The following is a 26468-nucleotide window of genomic DNA, read 5'->3' as shown; positions in this document are numbered from 1 at the left end:
TGCATCTGTGTGTGTTCTTTTCACACTGCTTAACACTGGCTGAACAGAACTACGACATAGGTAACCAAGAATTGCTGGCTGTCCGGTTGGCCTTGGGCAAGTGGCGTCATTGGTTAGAGGGTCGGGGATACCTTTTGTGGTCTGGAATGATCATAAGAACCTAGAGTATATCCGTAGCGCAAAACGTCTCAACTCCAGGCAGGCTCGCTGGGCATTATTTTTCACTCTGTTTAATTTCACCCTTTCGTATCACCCAGGCTCTAAAAATGTCAAGCTGATCCCTTGTCTCGATGTTTCGAAATAGAGACCTCCACTGTCCCACCAGATACCATCCTCCCTGCCACTCGAGTGGTGGGCATGGTATCCTGGGAGGTGGAGGCTAAAGTCTGTGCTGTGCTACGAAACACAGCGCCCCCCACCATGTGCCCAGCGGGCAAGTTATTTGTTCCATAATCAGTTCGAATGCACGTCCAACAGTGGGGTCACTCGTCCAACATCGCTTGCCACCCAGGGGCGAACCTCACCCAGACGCTTATTAGACAGCGTTTCTGGTGGCCATTGCTTGCGCGGGACGTTCGCCAGTTTGTTGCCGCTTGTCCAGTTTGCGCGACTAATAAGACCTCCTGTAATCCTCCGGCCGGTCTCCTCCAACCGCTGTCTGTCCCTTAGAGAACCTGGTCACACATAGCCATGGATTTCGTAACTGATTTCCCATGGCAACACAGTCGTTTGACTGTAGTGGACCAGTTCTCAGAGGCAGCTCATTTCATTCCCCTCCCCAAATTCCCCTCAGCGAGGGAGACCGCGGTAGCAGTCATAAACCACCTCTGTGGTACTGTCACGGCTCAGGTGAGTTTGCCGGTTTATTCTGTTGTTTTGTTTTTCTCTCTCCCTCTTGTCTCACAGGCGAAGCCAGTACACATTATCAGCGTTTCCATGGGAACACTGATCATTCCGGGGGAGGTGCTGATTATGCCACTGATCATGCCACTGACTGGCCTTGTTCTTCACCACACCAAGCTTCAACGGACACTTCCAACGGATCTGCTCCTGACTTCCACAATGCACACACCTGTCTACGAACACACTCCTTTGCCCACTGCACGGCCATTACACGCCACACATGAAACAACCACACCGTCTTTTTCCAGAGCAGCCTGTATTTCTCCTGAGGTTACCTGTGGGTTTTTCTTTGTATCCTGAACAATTCTTCTGGCAGTTGTGGCTGAAATCTTTCTTGGTCTACCTGACCTTGGCTTGGTATCAAGAGATCCCTGAATTTTCCACTTCTTAATAAGTGATTGAACAGTACTGACTGGCATTTTCAAGGCTTTAGATATCTTTTTATATCCTTTTCCATTTTATAAAGTTCAATTACCTTGTTACGCAGGTCTTTTGACAGTTCTTTTCTGCTCCCCATGGCTCAGTATCTAGCCTGCTCAGTGCATCCACGTGAGAGCTAACAAACTGGTGTGGGAAATTAAACTTTAATTGCCATTTAAACCTGTGTGTGTCACCTTGTGTGTCTGTAACAAGGCCAAACATTCAAGGGTATGTAAACGTTTGATCAGGGCCATTTGGGTGATTTCTGTTATCATTATGATTTAAAAAGTAGCCAAACAACTGTGTGATAATAAATGGCTTCATATGATCACTATTCTTAAATAAAAGACAGTTGTTTTGCATGATCAGTCATATTTTCAAAATCAATGCCAAAATTTCACAATTTCTGCCAGGGTATGCAAACTTTTGAGCACAACTGTATGTAAACTTCTGACCCACTGGAATTGTGATATAGTCAATTAAAAGTGAAACAATCTGTCTGTAAACAATTGTTGGAAAATTTACTTGTGTCATGCACAAAGTAGATGTCCTAAACGACTTACCAAAACTATAGTTTACTAATATTATTTGACCATCAGGGTAACACTTGTTACTGGTACTGGTAGAACTTCCGGTAGAGTGAATGCTGGCGTGTTTGTCTGCCGCTACTCTCCGTGTTCTTTTAAATGTTTTTAGATGCTTTTGTTTTAGTGGCCTTTTGTATGAGCGACATAAGGAAATTGAGTTTTAGGCTTCTCTTTTATGGACAATCTTATGGACTATTGACTTTTTAGTTTGTTAGAAATCTACGCTACACCTCACATCTGATTGGATTATCTCAAAGGAAATTAACACCACTGTACTCACTGATGGTCTTCGCCAGGACTGCTATGTGCAGTCTTAAATAGGCTGCTTGATTTCCTGTCCATCATCGACGTCCAGTGGAGCTGGAGTGCATGGCCTTTGAATTCGAGTAGTGTTGGTGGATTAATTGAGGATGTTCTGCATTCTGTTGCCTATCTTGGCTTGTTGGAGTTTTTCTGTTGGCCCTCGCCAGTTTCAGTGGAGAGCTCCCTGCTTGTTTGCATGTTCATTCAATCATCTTTCTTCCAATATGGTTTTATTCTACTCATCTCTGGATTTACGACGTTTGAATTCCTCTGCCCGCCTGTCAGATGGAGTTTATAACTATTGTGCTGAACTTGGAATTGTGCGTCGCCCTCGGTATATCCATCGAGGGTCACACCGACATCCCTGCAGATTACCAGCTGATTCCCCTGACAACCACCACATACCGGCCATATGGTCTTCATGCCGTCGCCCTCCGACTAGAGAAAGTGATGTGAAGTGGGGTGTCAATTTTGATAATCTCAGCTTGCTGAAAAGCACATATTTTATTTCACCGCAAAACACAGATGTCGCCACTATTAAGATGGCCCTCATTAATGCACGTTCCATATCGAACAAGTCTTTTATTCTTAATTACTTTTTTATATCACGATCATTGGACTTTTTATTTAGGCTGAATCCTAGCGAACATAAGGCCCTGGGGGATCTAACACCGCCAGGCTGTGACTTTTTAAATTCCCCACGGACTTCATGGCGAGGAGGTGGCATTGCCACTGTTTTTAGAAACTCTTTTAAATGCAGAACACTACCTATGGACATGTATTCCAGTTTTGAGGTCCAAATATTAAAAATTGACATCTTGGGTCCTGCTTTGTGTTCACTTATGTACAGACCTCCCAGATTTAATGACTTCATCCAACAATTTTCGGAATTTCTCTCTGGATTGGTGTTTCATGGTGATAGACTCCTGATTCTTGGGGATTTTAATGTATGCTGTCCATCAAAACCTCTGGTAAATTAATTTATCTCCCTCACTGAGTCTTTAAATTTTGTACGACATGTCACTGGTCCTACTCACAATATGGGTCATACGTTAGATCTTGTGTTATCTTATGGTCTTTCTGTATCCAACTTAGAGGTCTTAGATATTGGCATTTCTGACCATTATTCAATAATGTTTGAGTCTGTATCTACTTGTCCTCTCCCTACTTTTTGTCAGCCCTTATATCACTCCTGGTCCATTCACTCATCTACTGCCAGTCTGTTTTCAGAATTTTATCAAATGCTTTTCACAGATGATGTCTTAGCTGGACTCTGAGTCATTGGTTGAAGCTTTTAATAAATCTTGTACTTTTGCACTTGATAATGTCGATCTGCTCAAGCCAATGAGAGTTAAGGGTGTTTCACAGCCTTGGTTAAATGACGTCACCCGCACTCTCAGACAAGAGTGCAGAAAAGCTGAGCGCAATTGGAAAAGAGACAAGCTTCAGGTCTCTTATGACATTTTAAAGGAGTGTTTAACTAACAATCAGAGAGCTGTAAAGGAAGCAAAAGCTAAGTTTTTCTCTACATTAGTCTCTGATAGCGCAAATTGACCAAAAGTATTGTTCAAAACAATTGATTCTGTTTTAAACCCAAATAGAAATGCTTTTCTGGACGCCACCCAAGAGACCTGTGAAACATTTTTAAACTTCTTTATTCACAAAATTGAGCAGATTAAAGGTGCGATTGTACCTGCACAATTTGATCAACCATTAATTCCTTCCCCGTCCAGCTCCCTGACTCACTTTGAACAAGTTACGTCAGCACAGTTAGCAGATGTAGTCTCCAAGAAGAAGTGTTCCAGTTACAAGCTGGATATTTTTTCTCCACACCTTCTTAAAGAAGTTTTCATTACTATCAGTTCCAGTGTGACAGCTATAATTAACAGCTCATTAGCAAGTGGAGTTGTTCCAAGTAGTTTTAAACATGTAATTCTACATACTTTGTTAAAAAAAGTTTTTTTTGGATCTGTCAATACACAACAATTACAGACCAATCTCCAAACTACCTTTTATTTCCAAGATTTTGGAGAGAGTTGTTTATTTGCAGCTCTACTCCTATCTAAATACAGTGCATCCGGAAAGTATTCACAGTGCTTCACTTTTTCCACATTTTGTTATGTTACAGCCTTATTCCAAAATGGATTAAATTCATTATTTTCCTCAAAATTCAACAAACAATACCCCATAATGACAACATGAAAGAAGTTTGTTTGAAATCTTTGCAAATTTATTAAAAATAATAAACGAAAAAAATCACATGTACATAAGTATTCACAGCCTTTGCTCAATACTTTGTTGAAACACCTTTGGCACCAATTACAGCCTCAAGTCTTTTTGAGTATGATGCTACAAGCTTGGCACACCTATTTTTGGGCAGTTTCTCCCATTCTTCTTTGCAGGACCTTTCAAGCTCCATCAGGTTGGATGGGGAGCATCGATACACAGTCATTTTCAGATCTCTCCAGAGATGTTCAATCGGGTTCAAGTCTGGGCTCTGGCTGGGCCACTCAAGGACATTCACAGAGTTGTCCCGTAGCCACTCCTTTGTTATCTTGGCTGTGTGCTTAGGGTCGTTGTCCTGTTGGAAGATGAACCTTCGCCCCAGTCTGAGGTCCAGAGCGCTCTGGAGCAGGTTTTCATCAAGGATGTCTCTGTACATTGCTGCATTCATCTTTCCCTCGATCCTGACTAGTCTCCCAGTTCCTGCAGCTGAAAAACATCCCCACAGCATGATGCTGCCACCACCATGCTTCACTGTAGGGATGGTATTGGCCAGGTGATGAGCGGTGCCTGGTTTCCTCCAGGCATGACACTTGCCATTCAGGCCAAAGAGTTCAATCTTTGTTTCTCATTGTCTGAGAGTCCTTCAGGTGCCTTTTGGCAAACTCCAGGCGGGCTGTCATGTGCCTTTTACTGAGGAGTGGCTTCCGTCTGGCCACTCTACCATGCAGGCCTGATTGGTGGAGTGCTGCAGAGATGGTTGTTCTCCTGGAAGGTTCTCCTCTATCCACAGAGAAACGCTGGAGCTCTGTCAGAGTGACCATCGGGTTCTTGGTCACCTCCCTGACTAAGGCCCTTCTCCCCCGATCGCTCAGTTTGGCCGGGCGGCCAACTCTAGGAAGAGTCCTGGTGGTTCTAAACTTCTTCCATTTACGGATGATGGAGGCCACTGTGCTCATTGGGACCTTCAATGCTGCAGAGGTCTACAGACAATTCCTTGGACTTCATGGCTTGGTTTGTGCTCTGACATGCACTGTTAACTGTGGGACCTTATATAGACAGGTGTGTGCCTTTCCAAATCATGTCCAATCAACTGAATTTACCACAGGTGAACTCCAATCAAGTTGAAACATCTCAAGGATGATCAGTGGAAACAGGATGCACCTGAGCTCAATTTTGAGTGTCATGGCAAAGGCTGTGAATACTTATGTACATGTGATTTTTTTTTGTTTTTTAATTGTAATAAATTTGCAAAGATTTCAAACAAATTTCTTTCACGTTGTCATTATGGGGTATTGTTTGTAGAATTTTGAGGAAAATAATCAATTTAATCCATTTTGGAATAAGGCTGTAACATAACAAAATGTGGAAAAAGTGAAGCACTGTGAATACTTTCCAGATGCACTGTACATTTAACATTTTAGATACATTTCAGTCTGGTTTCAGACCCTTAAACAGCACTGAATCTGCATTGTTGCAGGACACTAATTATATTTTTCTTTCCATGGATTCAGGTTCACCTGTCATCTTTGTTTTATTAGATCTCAGTGGCGCATTCGACACTATCGACCATAATATTCTTCTCAGTTGTCTAGAATGTATGGTTGGCATCCAGGATATGGCCCTCCAGTTGTTTTCCTCCTATCGAAAAGAAAGGACGTTCTCTGTCAAACAGTTATTTACAATTAAATGAAAGCAAAACCGAAATTCTGATTTTAGGTTCCTCCATGTCCTCCTTACCTGGCCTGGTTGACCAGTTAGGTCCTCTGTTGTCAAATGTACAAGATCATGTGAGGAGTCTTGCAGTGATTTTAGACTCCTCATTATGTTTCAATAAGCAGGTCAGTGCTGTTGTCAAGGGTAGCTTTTTCCACCTGAGATCTATCGCTAAAATAAAACATTTTCTTTCCCATTAAGACTTGGAAATTGTGATCCACTCACTTATTACATCAAGGTTAGACTATTGTAACTCATTGTACATCTGTCTCCTCCAAACTGCGTTATCCCGCCTACAGCTAGTTCAAAACGTGGCAGCTAGGCTTTTAACAGGGTCTAGAAAGAGGGATCATATTTCCCCTGTTTTAGCGTCTCTACACTGGCTTCCTGTGAAATTCAGGGTCGATTATAAAATTCAGATTTTTGTCTACAAGGCATTATCTAGTCTCGTGCCCCAATATATCAATGACTTTCTACACCCTTACTCCACCACCAGAGCGCTCAGGTCTTCTGATCAGCTTCTATTGAGGGTTCCTCGTTGCCCCTATAGATCTAAGGGTGACCGTGCCTTTTCTGTGATAGGTCCTAATCAGTGGAAAAGTCTCCCTTTCCATGTGAGGTCAGCTTCATCATTAGCCATTTTTAAATCTTCTTTAAAAACATATTTTTATTCTGTAGCTTTTGAATAGTTTGAAATGGATAAATACATGATGTTGTATTTACATTTTTCTATTTATTTTATTATGTTTTATATTTAACTTTAAATCAATCTGTTTTTATATCACTGTCATTTTGTTTGTTTGATCTGTAAAGCACTTTGGGTCAACTTCTGTTGTTTTTAAATGTGCTCTATAAATAAAGGTTGACTTGACTAATATTTAATCTGTGGAGTGGTTAAAAAATGAGTTTTAATGACTTTAACCTAAGTGTATGTAAAATTCGGACATATATATATTATTGAAAAGTATTATATTTTCATTTGATTAAAGCTGTACAGTATGTATTTGATTAAACACAATTTGATCATAACATTTAATTAAAACATTTAACATGGAATCCAGACAAATTTAAACAGAAAAGGCATAATTTTATCAATAAGACTTTATGCCATTCTTTTAGACAAGTAATTTTCTGAGTAATTTCATCAACAATCTGAGTTTTTTTTTTATTTGTTGCCTAAGTATCGAGCTAGGATCGATACTGAGGTACCAGGGCTGGTATCGTACCAAAGCCAAAATGTTGGTATTTGAGCAACCCTACCTTGCGAACATGCAGATGCATCTAGAATAAACCCAGCTTATAAATGAATGATTGTCATTGTTGTTTTGTTTCAGTATAAACTGACGGTTCCTAAAGTGGGCTATATTACTGATCTGTGTGTGTCGCTCTCGGCTCTGTCTGGTGTACCTGCAGAGAGGGTAAACATCGATATGAAAGTCTTTTGCAGTACATGTCTGCAGAATTTCACTGTATTAATTGTGCTCTTCCTTCCATCTAGATGGTTGTAACAGACATATACAACCACAGATTTCACCGCATATTTGCCACCAATGAAAACCTGAACAGCATTATGGAGCGGGATGACATCTATGTGTGAGAGATTGTTATTAATGACATGTTTCTAGCAGTTTTCTTAATGTATCAAAACAATAATTGCATGTGTTTTTTTTTGTTTGTTTGTTTTTTTGTTTTTTTAACTTTCAGAAATGCTTGTTTTTAACGGAGTAATAGCTTGTGAATCTCTTATTGTTGAGTGTGTTATCCACTCTCTTGTGTTGATGTGTGTCTTTTCTGCTCAATGGTTGAGGTGATTGGAAAAATTGTTTAACGGATGTGTGTGTGCTGCAGGTTTGAGGTGGCCGTAAATTGTCAGGAGGACACGGATCATGTGGTGATTCCCGTTCTTTTGAGAGAGAAATACAGGCAGTCTGGTTTCAATCAGACCAGCTCACCTTTGTTCGGCAAGCCCTTCCTCATCACTGTACCAAGAACACTGAGCGAAGACAAGTTCTACAATCTTCTGCTGCTGCGTCTGTGGTATGTGTATACCTCGTCACAGTCTCATCTCAGTCTCACTTATCATAATGTAATTTCAGTCTCACTCTCATCTTATTTCAGTCTTTTCACTGTCTCAGTCTGTCATTCCAGTCTCGTCCCAGTCTCACTCTCATCTCATTTTAGTCTTATCGCTGTCTCTATCCCCATGATCTCCTCTCTCTTACACCTGTCACACTCATCTCATTTCAGACTTTTCTCAGGCTTATCTCAGTCTCACTCTCATCTCAATCATACCTTACTCTCATCTAGTTTCAATCTCATCTCGGTCTTAGTGTAATTTTATCTTAAGCCAAGACGGATTTGTAAAATGAAATGTCCTGCTCACTCAAGCGTGACTTCAGAGCACATTTTTTCGCAGCTGCAGTATCTTGGCATGCTTGCCTTTTATGTTATTGAACATAATTCAACATTATTGAACATTATTCATTAATATGTTCATAAAAGGGGTCACGTGACGCCATGCAAGGAGCAGACGTGTGAGCGACGAGCTCTGTGCACTTTGCTAAATTTTTAATTATTTTCGTGTTATAATCTGGTGAAATTTGATACACCCAGTTACACATTTGCTTTTTGATGCAAAACATGGCAAAGAAGTCAAAATCCTCAGGCTCTGGAGACATTAAAAGACTCTTACGTGTTCAGGATGAAAGCCCCGACAGGCCTGTGGACCGGGGGCTCGAATTGGATGGCGCGGCGGGAGAAGGAATCCAGTGTCAGTTGTCCAACATGTTGGTGACGAAGATTCTTCCTGACTTGGAGGATCTCGCTGTAATACGTCGATCGATTACGGCGATGGAAATAAGATTCTCTGAGATAGTTACAAGAGTGACTGATATTGAAAAACGAATCGATTTTCTGGAATCTTCGGAGAGGGAATTAACCGCTAATCTGCCCGCGACCAAAGTTGATTTGGAACATCTCCTTCAAAAGCTTGAAGATCTTGAGAATAGAAGCTGCAGGAATAACATTCAAATTGTTGGAATTCCTGAGCATGAGGAGGGCAGAGATATGGTGAAATTCCTAGACGAGTTTTTCCCGAGTCTGCTCGACATAACATGCCACAAGCTGGAAATCGAGCGAGCTCACAGAGTCTCAGCTCACAGATTTGCTGAGGGAGATAGGCCCCGATCAATCCTGGCCAGATTTCTGAGATCACCTGATAAAGATCTTGTGTTGCACCAGGCGAGGAGCAAAGGGAAGCTTTCTTGGAAGAACCATAACATTTTCTTGTTCCCGGACTTTGCGAGTTTGACAAGAGAGAAACGAGATCGGTTCAGGGAATGTAAGAAACTCTTACATTGGCGAAAGATCTCGTTTGCTGTGTGTAAGCCCCCTAGAGCAACATTGACGCTTTACAGGATGTGTAAAAATCTTGGTCTTACGGATATTTGGAGACTTTTGAACCCATCTGGTAGGGACTATACATTTTTTTCATCAGTCCATAAGATTTATTCTAGAATAGATTTTTTTTTTTTTTATATCCAGATCCCTCATTTCATCTGTTGTTGATTGCTCAATTGGAAATATCTTAGTCTCAGATCATGCCCTGGTGAGTTTAGAGCTGATGCCACATATAGAGAAAAAGAAATCATATACACTATATTGCCAAAAGTATTCGCTCATCTGCCTTTAGACGCATATGAACTTAAGTGACAGCCCATTCTTAATCCATAGGGTTTAATATGATGTCGGCCCACCCTTTGCAGCTATAACAGCTTCGACTATTCTGGGAAGGCTTTCCACAAGGTTTAGGAGTGTGTTTATGGGAATTTTTGACCATTCTTCCAGAAGTGCATTTGTGAGGTCAGACACTGATATTGGACGAGAAGGCCTGGCTCGCAGTCTTCGCTCTAATTCATCCCAAAGGTGCTCTATCGGGTTGAGGTCAGGACTCTGTGCAGGCCAGTCAAGTTCTTCCACACCAAACTCGCTCATCCATGTCTTTATGGACCTTGCTTTGTGCACTGGTGCGCAGTCATGTTGGAACAGGAAGGGGCCATCCCCAAGCTGTTCCCACAAAGTTGGGAGCATGGAATTGTCCAAAATCTCTTGGTATGCTGAAGCATTCAGAGTTCCTTTCACTGGAACTAAGGGGCCAAGCCCAGCTCCTGAAAAACAACCTCACACCATAATCCCCCCTCCACCAAACTTCACAGTTGGCACAATGCAGTCAGACAAGTACCGTTCTCCTGGCAACCGCCAAACCCAGACTCAACCATCAGATTGCCAGATGAGAAGCGTGATTTGTCACTCCAGAGAACGCGTCTCCACTGCTCTAGAGTCCAGTGGCGGTGCGCTTTACACCACTGCATCCGACGCTTTGCATTGCACTTGGTGATGTATGGCTTGGATGCAGCTGCTCGGCTATGGAAACCCATTCCATGAAGCTCTCTACGCACTGTTCTTGAGCTAATCTGAAGGCCACATGAACTTTGGAGGTCTGTAGCGACTGACTCTGAAGAAAGTTGGCGACCTCTGCGCACTATGCGCCTCAGCATCCGCTGACCCCGCTCTGTCATTTTACATGGCCTACCACTTCGTGGCTGACTTGCTGTCATTCCCAATCGCTTCCACTTTGTTATAATACCACTGACAGTTGACTGTGGAATATTTAGTAGCGAGGAAATTTCACGACTGGACTTGTTGCACAGGTGGCATCCTATCACAGTACCACGCTGGAATTCACTGAGCTCCTGAGAGCGGCCCATTCTTTCACAAATGTTTGTAGAAGCAGTCTGCATGCCTAGGTGCTTCATTTTATACACCTGTGGCCATGGAAGTGATTGGAACACCTGAATTCAATTATTTGGATGGGTGAGCGAATACTTTTGGCAATATAGTGTATGTTAAAAAAATGGCAAAGAAGTCAAAATCCTGATTTCCAACAAATGTTAAAGACTGAAATCAATGTTTATATGGAGACCAACTGGTCCTCAGTATCCTCTGTGGGCGTGGCTTGGGAGGCACTTAAGGCGGTTCTTAGGTGTCGGATCATACCGTATGCCTCATTCACCAAAAAATCCAAAGCATAAGAACTTGTGGAGTTGGAAGGAAATATTAAAAGTGCCGAGGCAGAGCTGAAGCGCCATATGTCATCTGATGGCCTCAGAGAATTGACCCGATTGAAATTTAGATATAATACAATTTTGTCACAGAAAGTGGAGTTTTGGTTATTCAGGGCAAGACAGTCATACTTTGAGTCGGGTGACAATGCAGGGAAGCTTTTGGCTAGATATATAAAGCAGAGAGAGTCTCTTTCTATCATTCCCTCAGTGAAATCTGCTGGTGGTGAAATTTTTACCTTGGCCATTGATATTAATAATGCGTTTAAGGAATGCTATATTGATCTTTATAGTTCCACGTCTTCGTCTACTGATGAAGATATTAGAAACTTTGTGGAACCATTAGATCTTCCTAAATTGACGATTGAGCAAAAAAACCCTCTTGATTCTGAGATAACCTTGGAGGAGCTTGACAAGGTAATTAAGTCCCTACCTACTGGCAAGGCTCCGGGGCCAGATGGTTTTGCCGCAGAATTTTTTAGATCCTATGCTACAGAACTGGCTCCACTTTTGTTAGAAGTTTATACTGAATCATTAAAGAATGGAAAGCTTCCTCCAACCATGACACAAGCCCGGATCAGTCTGATTCTTAAAAAGGACAAAGATCCAAGCGAGAGTAAAAGTTACCGTCCAATCTCCCTGATCCAACTAGATGTAAAAATATTGTCAAAAATTTTGGCTAACCGATTAAGTAAGGTTATGACATCTCTTATACATATAGATCAGGTGGGATTTATTCGGGGCCGTAGCTCTTCTGATAACATTAGGCGTTTCATCAATATCATATGGTCAGTAGCGAATGATCAATCTCCGGTCGCTGCCATCTCACTTGATGCCGAAAAGGTGTTTGATATGGTAGAATGGGATTATCTTTTTAAGATTTTGGAAATAAACGGGTTCGGGAGTACATTTATTGGTTGGATTAAGTTACTTTATAAACACCCTGTAGCAGCGGTAAAAACAAATGGATTAATTTCAGATTATTTTACTCTGGATAGGGGCACTCGGCAGGGCTGCCCTCTTTCCCCTTTATTGTTCTGTCTTGCCCTGGAACCATTAGCAGCCGCGATAAGAAAGGAGGATGATTTTCCAGGGGTGGAGGCGGGAGGTGGGGGTTGCTACACTCGGTGACCTATATGTAAGTGGAGTGTTAAGATCGTTTGAAAACTTGGTCCAACATTTTGGGATCCCCAGACCTCAGTTTTATAGATATTTACAACTGTGCCACCTGCTTTGTACTATTTTTGGGAGTAGCACACACCCCCCCTAAGGAGGCAGATGCTTTGGGTGAGGTGATTGCGGCTTTTGGAAAAGGTCATGAGGCATCAGTGTACTACTCCCTGTTAATTCAGAGTATGGGGGACGGAGCCTTAACTTCTATTAAGAGATTATGGGAGAAAGATTTGAATTTGGTATTGGAGGATGGAGTGTGGACTAAGATTATGAAAAAAGTCAAGTCTGTATCTAGAGATGCAAGGGTTCACCTTATTCAGTTCAAGATTTTACATAGATTCTATTGGACCCCCTCTAGACTGTATAGGCTTGGTCTTAAAGACACACCTACCTGCTGGCGATGCCAATATATGGAGATATAACCCATGTTTTTTGGGGGTGCGTTGAGATCCAGGGGTTTTGGTTGAGAGTTCAGAATTTTGTATGTGAGGTCTTGGGCATTCTGGTTTCATTTTGCCTCAGACTCTGTATTTTGGGAGATGGGGCAGAAATTAATGTGGAGAATAAACATGTGGAGGATTGGGTCCTGACCTGTGTTATGGTCGCCAGGTGGGTGATTTTGAGGGGTTGGAAGTCGGTTGGAGCACCCCTGTTTCAGGAGTGGTGCTCGGAGATGGGGAGAGTGACGGCCTTAGAGGAGGGGTCTTATAGAAGACTGGGGAATCCGGATCTGTTTGTGGGAAAATGGGGTGGATATTTAGCATTCTTGGAGGGTTCTCGGGTGGAATAGTGGAGAGAGAGGGGTAATTGTCAGTGTGTGTGATTTTCATATTTGTATATATATGTATTTTTTTTATTATTGTTATTATTATTTTTCTCTTTTTTCCTCTTTTAGTTGTTTGGTTTTTGTTTTTGTATTCTTTTATATGTGTTCATCTAAGACCACAGGGATGTTTGTTGTGGTTTGGGGTGAGGTTGGGGTTGGGGAGGACGAGGGGTGGTAGTGGGTGTTAAAAGTTGACTTTGTGTATTTATAATTATGTTTTGTTTTCCTGTGTTTTAGTAAATAAAAATGTTAATCATAAAAAAAATATATATTCATAAAAAATTCAAATAATTCAAGATGCACTGTTTAAGTATGTGTCAATTATGGTCTATTTAAACCGCAAAGGTTAAAACATGAATTAAAACTGTTGAGTCAGATGTGAAGGGGGAGGAGAATTTATGCATCAGGTGCTTCAACCAAAAAGTCTTCCGCATAGGATGCTCCGGTGTTTCCTCGCTCAAGCGTCCTCGATTTGCTTCCTCTGTCCTCGATCCTCACCTCCTCGCAGTGCATTTAGAGAATTGGTACGTCCTTAATGATGGCGGACTTGGAACACTTTCCGGGTCACGACTCAAGGACAGGAGCGAGGAAACAAGGATGCACAATTTAGGAAATGAGAAGCATCTCTGGTCTCAATTAATGTCAGTTTCACTCTCATCTCAATATCTTTCTATCCCAGACTTGTCTCTATTTTATCTCGGTCTCACTCTCTGTCTTGTCTTAGTCTCACTCACTCTCATCTTAGACTCTTCTTCGGCTTACGATCCAAGATGGTTTATTTCACACTTGCTGAACACAACCAGATGTTGTATTACAGAGAGACACTTCTTCACATCAAGGATACCATGCGATCTGGGAGGACTTATTTTTTCCTAACCGCTGGATTTATTTAGAATCATTACCAGGAGCACTATAGTTCTTTCACTAGCTGTGAGACACAGGATAAGAGGAAAAAGATCAAAAGCCCTGGTGCGCCTGCAGCAGAGGGTTTTTTGTACACTGCAGCTAGGAATATTTCTCTCTAATGTGTGCTCCTTGAGCAACAAAATGGACAAACTACAACTTCTCATTAAAACAAACAGAAATTTTTTTCTTCTGTGGTATGTTTCACTGAAACCTGGCAATGTGACACAGTACCAGACGATGCAATCCAGTTGCCCGGTTTCCAACTTCACTGAGCAGACCGGCAAGCTGAATCATCTGGGAAAACACGAGGTGGGGGAATCTGTTTTTACATTAACGAAGGCTGGTGTAATAATGTCATAGTCTTGTTAAAATCATGTTCTCCCCAAATGAAAACTCTACATAAATTGTAGACCTTTTACTCACCCCAAGACTTCACCACGTTTATTTTAGTTGGCATGGACATTCCACCTCAAGCCTGTGTGCACAACACGCAAAAGCAGCTGGCCAATCTAATAACCGAGATGGAGAGACAACACCCGGACTCCCAATTCATAATTATGGGCTATTTCAACAACGCAAAACTTATCAAGAACTCCCTAAATACAGACAACATCACATGTTGCACTAGAGAAGGAAGAGCGCTCGAGCACTGTTACACAATAAAAAAAGACACATATCGCTCTGCCTCTTCTCATCTCAACATACAGACAGAAATTTAAATCTGCCAAACCAATCATCACCAAAGTTAAGAGGTAGGCTAATAGATCCATAGAGAATCTATAAAGCTGTTTTGACTGTACAGACTGGAATGTTTTTACAAACAGTCTTGACAAATACACAGACATAGTGACATCATAGAGTATATCAGTTTGTGAGAGGACAGCTGTATCCCCACCAAACCCGGGTCAAATTCAACAACAATAAGCCTTGGTTCACAAAGGAACTCAAACAGATTCAGAGATAAAAGGAGGAAACTCACAGAACTGGAGATAAAAACTTCTACAAGGCAACAATGTCTGAATGACTATAGACTTGTTGCCTTGACTTCGGTAGTCATGAAAACATTTGAACGGCTTGTGATGACTCCCCTCAAATCCATTCCTGATCCACTACTGGACCCATTGCACTTTCATACAGGTCTGTAGAGGACACAGTTAACAGGGGTCTACACGTCATGCTCCAGCACCCTGACAACAATGGAACCTACATAAAGATCCTCTTTGTGGACTTCAGCTCTGCGTTTAACACCATAATACCAGAGCTTCTACAGGCTTAAGCCCAAAGTGTACTTGAGCGTTCGCGCACAGTCGAACGCAAGCTTGTCAAAGTATACTTCATTTTAGTGTGTGCGCATACACAGGTGGTTGGCACATGCGTGCTACGACTATTATGAGATATTGGTCTGTTTCTCTTCAGGAGTTTAGACCCATAAAAATGTCTTTATAGTCCTTCAGACTCAAGTTACACAAATGCAGTTATCTCCAGACCTCCTCCCACATTTTCTTGATATGCACATTCACTGATGTTTTTACCTCGATCTCCTGTTGTTTACCATGATTACATCTTCTTCTAGTGCTTCTTCATGAAAACAATGGCACAAATCAGTGTTTCCACCTTGTGGACCCACTAAGTAGTGCAAATAATTCCAGGCACATGCGCATTCTGCACGTTTAGAGGTTGTTCAGTGCTTGAGCGTTACGCTTTCTGTACGTCTGACTGAAGTATACTTTGGGCTTTAGCTCTCTAAGCTGTACCTGATGCTACTTGCAGTTGGATTGCAGACTTTCTCACCAACAGGTATGGCCTGGAAATTTCATGACAGGTCCATTGTCCATCAGCACAGGAGCACTACAAGGATGTGTACTGTCTCCTCTTCTCTACTTCCTCTATACAAATGACTGCACTTCAACGAACCCATCTGTAAAGTGCCTCAAATTTGCAGATGACACAATGCTGATTGGCCTTAATAAGCGAGTGAGACGAGTCTGCTTATAGCAATGAGCTGGAACAGCTGTTGTCCCGGTACAGTCATAACAACTTAGAGTTGAATTCTCTGAAGACAGTAGAGATTATCATTGACTTCAGAAGGTCCCCATAACCTACATCTCCCCTCACTCTGATGGGCTCTACTGTCACCACAGCTGAGTCCTTGTTTCTAGGAACCATCATCTCTCGGAACCTTAAATGAGAAGAAAACACTCTTCTTTCACACTTTTTCTATAGCCAAAAGAGCACAACAAAGTTTATTCTTTCTGAGACAGCTGAAGAAGCTTAACCTACCACAGTCATTGATGGTCCAGTTCTACACTGCCATAATTTAATCTATTCTCATGTCATCTATAACCATATGGTATGGGTTGGCCACAGCTCATGAACTGAGCAGACTCCAGTGCATCGCACGCTCAGTAATAAAAATCAATGGTTGCAGTCTGCAACCTCTCCAGGACCATTATGAGGTGAGATCCAGGAAGCGAGCTGATAAGATAGTTACGGATCCCTCACACCCTGCTCACCACAAGTTCCAGCTCTTGCCTTCCAAGAAGAGCTGCGAGTCTTAAAAAGCAAAACAACCAGACACAGAAACTGTTTTTACCCTCGAGCAGTGGCAATTCTCAATAACTGAACTGCACAACAAAATTGCACTGCTAACCAGAACTCACTGCTACAAAATCACAGTTCCTCCTAATTAATTTATTACTGCTAGTCTCTATTAATTCTGCTTACTACAGTTACACTTTTCCAAGTACTTCAATATACACCCTGCATGTACATTGCACTTAAATAGTAAAAGTACTGTTGATTGTATTGTATTTTTGTTTTGTATTGTATCTCTATCATGTAGTATATAGTTGTGATGAGGAGGATGATGGAGCACAGCCGGCGCTGAATCAGCTGATCAGCGGGAGAGCGAGATAAAGGACAGCCGGAGATGCCGGTTTGAGAGAGAGAGACGCATGTGGACACGCTGCACGTTTGTTTATGTTGGTTTTAAGTTTGCCATTAAACTTTACTGTTCAGCCGGTTCCCGCCTCCTCCTTGCCCGTCCTTATACTGTTACAGTGGTGCCGAAACCCGGGAAGGAGGAGGGATGCGCTGTCGCGGAGTCCTCGCCGTTGCCATCCACCAGGGGAGCAGTCGCGGCCGTCTGCCTGGGAACGGAGGGGTCGCTGCCGGCCGCCGAGAGCCGGAGGAACCGCAGCCATCTGCTGAGAAGGGATGGAGCGGTTCCGTCCACAAGGGGCCGGAGGATTCGCTGCCATCCGCCGGGTGGAGGCGCGAGCTGGCATCCGCCAGAGGGCGGAGGAGCGGTTGAGGACCGGGCGACAGTGAGTCTAGGAAATGGCGAGCAAGTTTTTCTCTCTCTCTCTCTCTCTCTCTGTGTGTCTCCGCTCGCCTTTTCCCTCTCCCCATGCCTCCCCTCGTCTCTCCCCCCAGGTTCATAGGAGGCAGGGTGGTCCACCAGCTGACAGAATGGCCAGAAGGGCAGCTTAGTCAGACCAGTGGCGCCCCAGCCTGAATCGGCGGGGGAGGAGTGTGACGAGGAGGAGGGCGTAGCCGGCCCATGATGGAGCATGGCCGGCGCTGAATCAGCTGATCAGTGGGAGAGCAAGATAAGGGGCAAACGGAAACGCCGATTCGAGAGAGAGAGAAATGCACGCGGCTGCGCTGCACATTTGTTTATGTTGGTTTTAAGTTTACCATTAAACTTTGTTTACTGTTCAGGCGGTTCCCGCCTCCTCCTTGCCTGTGCTTATACTGTTACAATAGTCTTTCTATTCTATGTATATATTGTGTATTGTTTGTGAATTTATTGTACATTCTGTGTAATCTGATATGACGTGCACTTGTTAGAACAAACCACCAAGACAAATTCCTTGTAAGCACAAATGACTTGGCCAATAAAGCAAATTCTATTCTGTTCTATTAATCTCAGTCTCAGTGTCCCTCTCATCACAATCTCGCTCCTGTCTGTCTCATCTCAAGCTCACTGTTGTCTGAGTCTCAAATGCTCATGTCTCAGTCTCATTTTAGACTAATCTTAATCTCAGTACTATTTTAGTGTCCCTCTCATTTCAGTCTCACCTTTGTTTTAGTGTTATCTCATCCTCTCACACTCACATCTCAATCGTTGCACTCAAGTTGATCTCAGTCTCATCTCAGTATCCTTCATCACAGTCTCACTTTTGTCTTAGTCTCTTCTCAAGCCCATTCTCATTTCAGTCTCACACTTGCGTTTCAGTCTCATGTTACACTCTGCCAAATGAATAAATGTAAATGTACACTCGTCTTGATCTCTGTCTCATCTCAGTATTCCTCATCACAATCTCACTTTTGTCCAAGTATTATCTCTAAGTTTACTCAGTCTCACACATTCACGTCTCAGTCTCATGTAAGACGCACCTCAGTCTCCATTTCATCTTGGTCTCGGTCTGATTTCATCTCTGTGTCATCTCCTGTTGTCTTCAGACTGTCATTACATGTGTCTTTTATGTTGTCTCATGTTCATGTGTAATATTTAATTGACTCAAATGTGTGTTTCTAATTCTGAGCTCATGATTTCGTTTTTGTCTTCTGTTGTTCACAGTCGTTTCATTCACTCAGCCGTTGAAGACGAGGAGTCAGAGGAGACAAACTCCTCCAAACACCACACGATCAATGGCAACGCAACCAATGGTATAATGGAGGAGGGGTCGCCGAGTAAGCATGCTGTTTGACTGCTTCCTTGACAACAAAACTCTTTTTGCATTTACACTTATTCATTTAGTAAATGCTTTTTAATCCAAAGTGACTTATTAATGAGGAATGCCACAACACAAGCCATTCATCCTAAAGAGACCGCAACATGTGAAGTGCTGCCATACACAAAGTTCTACACAATCCTGATTTCATGTGTTGTTGCATTCTGAAATGTGTCAACGCAATTCACAACAGGGCTTTAGTGCATGTTGCATTCTCTGCCTTCCTGCAAGAGGTGCTATAGAGCTGTCTTCCTCTACGGTCAGTTTTCTCTTTCGGGTTAACTCGACTAATGTCATGGTGAAAAAAACAAAGGTTTCTTTTTGTTTGTTTTTAACACAGTTTTTGCCTTTTGGCATCCTTTAAATTTTGTCTGTATTTCATCATGTCATATTCATTTGATCAGTGTTACTCTGAATAAAATGGCACATACTTTTAATCAAAGAAAATAACATTTTAGTTGGCGATAATGTGCAAACAAAAAAACAAAACAAAAAAACGTGTCAAACTAACAGACCAAACTTTATAAATTTTACAAAATATTTGACAATTTGGTTAAACTGCTTATAACTTAAACATGTTTCAGACATATTAAAGATGTACTGAAGTATGAGCTACTCTTAGAAGTGACTGTTGTGAATTCCTCATGTTTAGACAGTTTAGGATATTGTTACGTGTAGCGCTTTTTTTTATGGAAACAGCATATTCACAACACAAGTTATGCATTCTGACTAGCAGATAACGTAGTTTAAAATCACCTGTTTGTTGTCTGTGCAGAGGTAAGTTGTAAAATTACGTTTATGTTCTGGATATAGCTAGATTTTTCTTTCTTTAAAAAAAAGTATTGGTGTATCTTTAAAATCTTGCAAAATAAAATGTGTAATATTTTTTCCCTTTTTTTTCATATTTTCATCAGCACTGTTGATTAGAGGTAGACAGATATATTAATTTTGCCGATCAGTTAACGGTATAGGGATGTCCTGATACTGATAATCGGGTCCAATACCGCGCTCATGGACTGGTACTCGTACTCATAAAAATGCTCCGATACCAAAACCCGATACCTTCTGACGTACGAATGTTATTACGGTATGTCCTAGTGATATTATTTAATATAGCTGCAATATAATGAGATAAATATATAGTTTGCATGTAATTCAGATGTGAGCGCTTGTGAATGTGTGGAGACAGTGTTGTGCTGACGCCGCTGCTCATACCTTTTAAAGCTCCTCCAAGTCTCATACAGGGAAAACACCATCATGAGCATCGGGCACTCTGTTTGTGGCAGATGACAGTAAACAGAGTGCAAATTCATGTTGTGGTGTTGGGCGCATACAGAGTACATAATTATTTAATTAAATAGCAGCGGTTTAATAATCACAGTGATGAGCACAGACCTTATCAGGGACAGCGATGGAAGGATGAAAAAGGGCAATTTTACCTAATTTCCTTTTAATTTTGAGTATTTAAGCATTTTTTCTTGTATTATATACTGTACCTAATTTTAAAAATGTTTCTTTATCAGAAATAATAGCCTATTCTGTTAAATCTGTCACAAAAAGCACCATGGTATTACACTTGTTTATTTATTTTCAGATATGGTCTGTGACAACCCCATGTTTTAGACGTGTCATAGTAAAACCATGGCAAGTACCTTGGAATATCATGACAGTATCATGATATATGAATATAATAATCATTCAGTACCATGGCATTACCCTGGTAATGGCACAGTGCTTTTTTGTTAGGGCACTAATGTTTTTCTTGTCTTGTCACTTTCTCTCATCTCTGTTTCCTCACTTTATCATTTCATCGGACCTCATCATCCTCTTTATATAACTGACACTTCTATTACTTTCTCTTCATTTCTTTTAATATTCATCTAATGTTATTTTCTGTATTCTGTCATTAATATTTATAAATATATAGGATCTTACAGCAATAATATGGCGGAACCATGGTACGATGATGATGTCAAGATGGTACTGCATTTTTGAATGTTTATCATAGTAAACTACACTACCAAAAAATTGTAATACCATGGTATTTTCTGAAAGTGATTAGTCTAATGGTTTATTTGTTTAAACAAAACCAAACTGGCTTTGGCTGAACCAGACAGCTCCTTCAGTTATGACAGTATTCTATAAAAGACCAACTGAATTTCTATCACTGAAAGCGACGCGACCGCTCACATAAATCTGTCTACACTGCAAGTGCGCGATGTCAGAAATGAAGTTGCAGTCAAGTTTTATTCTTTTGATGAACTTGCAACACTATACATAATGAAAGTGAGAAAATGAATATTTTCTCGAAGGGCCCTTCCACAAGACTGTTAGCAAAGGGTACATTCATAAAGTAATGGTATGTTTACTTCAGAGTACCCACATCACGGGTTCTGCACTTCAGAGTGAGTTGATTAGAATCCACCCCCGATCTGCCGTAGCGCCAGTGTAATGACACCTGCCCTTAATTTTCTTTATTACGCCTGCGATTTACAAATAAATCTCATAAAAAAAAACATTATTACTGTTGTTGTGAGATTATTATGAGATTTTAAATTTGTTTTACTTTAATTAGTTTAACTATTTAATTTAATTCGCCCCTGCTGCCCCTCTTCTGTGCATGTCACAGCTTTGAGTCACGTAGAGACTGGCTTTTCCAGAGTGGGAAGTTGCGGTCATAACGTCAGAGCTCCTTGGTCAAAACAACACAGAAACACTTCAAAATAAAAGCTCCATCAAAATTAAAGGCAAATCTATAGGGAAAAAGTATGACAGAAATATATCACCACTGTAAAGTTATGTGATATTCACTGTAAAACTACTACTAATAATAATTATAATCATAATAAATCAGTAGTAATTGTATTTTACTTAAACAGTATCTAACATCTGTGATGCTCTGTTATGCAGCGCTTTATTTCACAAAATATAACTCCAATGTTGTATTTTGGATTGTGCTGTGTGCTTCTGTATATAAGCACTTCATTTGATAAAAAATAATACAATATTATTTAAAAAAATTAATTGTTATATTTTCATTTGATTAAAGTTTTAATGAATTAAATTTGTTAACACAATTTTGATGATAAAATTTAAATAAACTGTTGATATGGAGTTCAGAATAAAAAAAACAGGTATCAGTACCAAAAATGAAGTATCAGTACTCATACTCATTGTAAAAAATTTTTTATCGGGACATCCCTATACTTAACTATAGAGCATTGTACCGGTGCCGTGTCTCCGTCATTTCAAAATAAGTTTTGGACTTGTTTATATTTAAAGTCCCACATTATGCACCAAATCTTCATTTATTTTGGTTATTTTGGGGATTTTGGTTGAACAATAAACTACATCTGGGATTTTATTAATTTTGTACTCTTGTAGCCTGCATGTCTGTGCCCGTCACAGCAAGGAAAGACTAAGAAAATGTTTCAATAATTTGTAAATCGATTTTAAAAACTATAGTATCGGCCGATTAATTGGTTATCGACCTTAAGCACCATTGTAGCTATAGTATTGGCAAAATCCAGTATTGACATCTACAGTTGATTATTTTCACATCTTTATCATCTTTTCTTCGTTATTGTTGACAAAATCAAAAACGCCTTTGTCAACAAACATTTTGTCAGTTATTTTGTTGACAATATTAACACTAGGAGCGACACTGCCATGCAAAGGCAAAATGCAGTAACTACTGTACACATTTGGCCAAAAATGAGTAATTAGTGAAATCGGATCCTTTACATACGTCCTGTGACAGACGGGTTTGGCTCAGCTATGATCAGAATCCTAGAAAACTTTATAATCCACATTTGGCTGAACAAATGATTTTGAAGCCATTTTCTCAGTATCTGTGTTGGTGTAGTTACTGTGTTTTGGCTTTGTAGGCTAAAACAGTTTGAAGAGAATATTGCCGGACAAACTGTTGACGTGTAGATATAAGCTAGCTGAATAATAAGGCAAAAACTCTCTCACCCCCTTGAGCACTGAGGTTTGTAACCGCCGCAGTAACGCAAGAAAACTTGTTAAATATGTACAACAGGACTGTGCACTTGAGATGCGAGCATTTGCCTCTGTGTTTGCTTACATGCATTTAATCTGTTTCTGGCCTAAGATCTATTGTTTTTTTTACTGTTGATTGGTGACTGCACTGACTGAACAGACGCACATGTCGCAGGTGAAATGGAGACAGATGAACCCGATGAAGAATCCAGTCAGGACCAGGAACTGCCCTCTGAGAATGATAACAGCCAATCAGAGGACTCGGTCGGTGGTGACAACGACTTGGAGAATGGAGTCATCCCAGAAAACTCCAGCAAAGGACAGCAACTTACAAGGCACAAAAAACGACTTTTCACATTCCAGTTGAACAACATGGGCAAGACGGCCTTGAACTTCATCAAAGGAGATCTGCAACAAATTCGATTTGATGAGGATCACTTGCGACTCAGCGGTGGGAATCTGTGCAGTCATGCTCACAATTCTATTATTAATCTATTTCAGTTCAAATTAGTCATTTAAAAATGAGATTCTGTCATCATTTATTCACCCTTATGTTGTCTCAAACCTGTATGACAAAAGTTTGAGTAAAAATGCCCTTTCTTTTCTGCAGATAGATGCTATCTCTCTTTGGACTGGGATCCTGAAATAAAGAGAAAATACTTTAATGAAACTGCGACAGAGGTGAAATTCTCACATTTCTAGTAAGAAGTTGTTAATATTGTGACGTGTGTGTTCCTGATGATGGTTTGATGTCTTTCACAGGACTTTGATAAGCATGAGAGTATGGACTATAAACCTCAGAAGAAAAGCTTTTTCAAACTGAAGGACTGTATAGAACTCTTTACCACTAAAGAGAAGCTGGGAGCGGACGACCCCTGGTGAGAGTTCATGTTATTACACTGTTTCAGTCATTCATCAGTCACTCGCCCTCATCTTGTGCAAACCCACATGACTTTCTTTTGTCCGTTTTTTTCATGTCAATACACTTATAGGCTTGTGGACCTTTTGTTATTTCAGGTACTTTATGTGTGTATATATGTGTGTGTGTGTGTGTCATATTCAGGTACTGTCCCAACTGCAAGCAGCACCAGCAGGCCACTAAGAAACTGGACTTGTGGTCTTTACCGCCGGTGCTGGTGGTCCATTTAAAGCGCTTCTCCTACAGTCGCTACATGAGGGACAAACTGGACTCACTTGTGGATTTCCCATTGCGGTACGACACACTTTCACAGCAGGTTAAACAGACAGTAGATTCATTTTTTACTGTGATGCCGGTTTTACATCTATGCTTTTTGTAGAAGCTTTTTGTTATAATAATTTGTTGTAAGTACAGTTTAATATATGGCGACATACAGAAATATCCCAAATGGCTCTGAACGTTTACTGACAGTTTCTCGTTTCACCTCTAGTGATCTGGATATGTCCGAGTTCCTCATCAACCCAAATGCTGGACCCTGCCGCTATGACCTCATCGCTGTGTCCAACCACTATGGAGGAATGGGAGGAGGACACTGTGAGTATGCACACTCAAAAGAACACAATGTATGCATACTCAAAACTCAATACACACCGACACAGAGACCATGTACACACTGCAAATTTTCGGGAGTGACAACCGCATTTAAATTCTGGAGTGAATCCCCGAAATCCCCGATTCCCAACTGAGGAGAAGTAGAGACAAACACAAAACACCGTCAGGGTAACATCGTGACACTAAAATAATGCAATAAACATTAATTAAACTAAATAACCCACAAAACTACAAATGTAGATTCTTGTATCATAAATAAGAAGAAACATGACTATTTCCACAAAATAGAATAGACTTCTGGGAATGCCTGATTATTGTTTTTCACTGTAATTTTAACAATAGTTTTCCATAGAAGTTCACATATTCACTTGTTAAACATAATATACATTTTAACCATTAATTATATGGTAAAATCATAATTTTTACATCTAAAAAAACACTTTTTTTCTGTAAAATAACAAGACATTTTTATTTGTATAGCGCCTTTCACAACACACATCGTTTCAAAGCAGCTTTACAGAAAATTATGCATTAACAGAAAATGAAACTGTAATATCTATAATATCTTAGAGTCATCATTGTGTAGTTTGATGAAATATGATTGTAAATTGTGTATAAAAATTAAATAATTAAATAATAATTGTATTTAGAACCCCAGTGAGCAAGCCGAAGGTGACTGTGTCAAAGAACACAAAACTCCATAAGATGTTGGTTAATGGAGAAAAATAACCTTGGGAGAAATCATGCTCACTGTGGGGTCCAGTTCCCCTCTGGCTAACATTATGAATATAATGCCAATATTACTTATGTATAGTGCATGTCATGGTATAAAATTATTAAACTAAGTAAGTGTTAAGGGTCAGTGTTTAAACAAAGATTTTGTATGAACTGTAAGATTAATGACTAATATCTTTGAAGTGGGCTAATGGGGCTAATATAATCGTATTTCTTGGTTCTAGTCAGTACTCTGCTTGCTGCATTTTGAACCAATTGAAGTTTATTTGTTGAACTTGCTGGACATCCTCCCAGTAATGCATTACAATAATCTAGTCTTGAGGTCATTGTAGGTGCTACTGGTTGTTTAGATCAGTGTTACTATCAGAAATAATTAATAATTATTTCTTTAGTTATTAATTAATATTTAAATTAAATAATAGAATCGAACTCATTAAAGCCTCACACGGGGCACCATTAATGTCGTGCGTTACATTCAGCAGCGGGTTTGGTTATTAGCAATAATCAATAATTATCAAAGATAATCATTAAAATCAACAGAACACTGATGAGAATCAGTGTTAGCTTTTTAATCCCTTAAATCAGCAATTATCAAAGATAACCATCAATTATCAAATTCAACAGAATATTAATTATTATCAAAGATAATCATTAATTATTAAAATCAATAGAACATTGATTAGAATTAACACTAGCTTATTGATCCTTCAAATTCAACAATCATCAAAGATAATGATCAGTTATCAAAATCAACAGAATATTAATAAGGATTAATCTCACCAGGGCACCACCCTGGAATCAGGGACTAATAACCAGACAGTATAACAGTCTCAATATTAGACTGTTCTCTTAGGAAAATCGATGTCCGGAGAACATCAACATTCAAAAGGAAACAATGAAGGCTTGAATCCGAGCACTGACATCCCCTGCCAGCCTTTGACACAGGTGTATGCAAAACAAACCAAAACACTTCTCTTTGTAATATAAACAAAGTTTATTTATGCAGTAATATCAATTAATAATCAATACAATGCAGTCAATAAACTTCCGACTTACAACTACAAAGTAAACAGTGATATGATTAGATATGGTAACCAAAATAAGCATATAACACATGAAAGGAAGGTATGTGTGTGTGTGTAAGGAGTGACACACACAAAATGGCGGATGTGACTCTCATGGAGAGTACGTCACGCAAAATTTCCGGCCAGAGATTATGGCCGCGAATGTGGGCGGAGAGAAGCCGGTTAATGGTGTCTGCCCATTTACCACGTGTCTCCGCTT

The 26468-nt window shown here is 40.5% G+C and overlaps 1 protein-coding gene across 9 annotated transcripts in view; it reads left to right on the top strand.

Annotated features, from left to right (window-relative positions):
• Positions 1-26468, top strand: part of LOC127436993 (ubiquitin carboxyl-terminal hydrolase 15-like) — an 89718-nt gene that overhangs the window by 54640 nt on the left and 8610 nt on the right. For 4 of the 9 annotated variants that reach the window (XM_051691556.1, XM_051691562.1, XM_051691559.1 and 1 more), the window contains 9 exons: positions 7487-7570; positions 7651-7745; positions 8001-8189; positions 18763-18875; positions 23079-23369; positions 23529-23599; positions 23681-23796; positions 23982-24131; positions 24328-24431. In XM_051691556.1, coding sequence (XP_051547516.1) covers positions 7487-7570; positions 7651-7745; positions 8001-8189; positions 18763-18875; positions 23079-23369; positions 23529-23599; positions 23681-23796; positions 23982-24131; positions 24328-24431 — 1213 coding nt within the window. The remainder of the gene's footprint in view (positions 1-7486; positions 7571-7650; positions 7746-8000; positions 8190-18762; positions 18876-23078; positions 23370-23528; positions 23600-23680; positions 23797-23981; positions 24132-24327; positions 24432-26468) is intronic. The other 5 variants (XM_051691563.1, XM_051691557.1, XM_051691560.1 and 2 more) reach the window with 4 other exon arrangements.

This window comes from Myxocyprinus asiaticus, chromosome 47 (genome assembly GCF_019703515.2).
Source record: "Myxocyprinus asiaticus isolate MX2 ecotype Aquarium Trade chromosome 47, UBuf_Myxa_2, whole genome shotgun sequence".
Classification (NCBI taxonomy): Eukaryota; Metazoa; Chordata; class Actinopteri; order Cypriniformes; family Catostomidae; genus Myxocyprinus; species Myxocyprinus asiaticus.
Note: the sequence above shows the minus strand (reverse complement) of the source record. Positions and strands in the feature narration are given on the sequence as shown.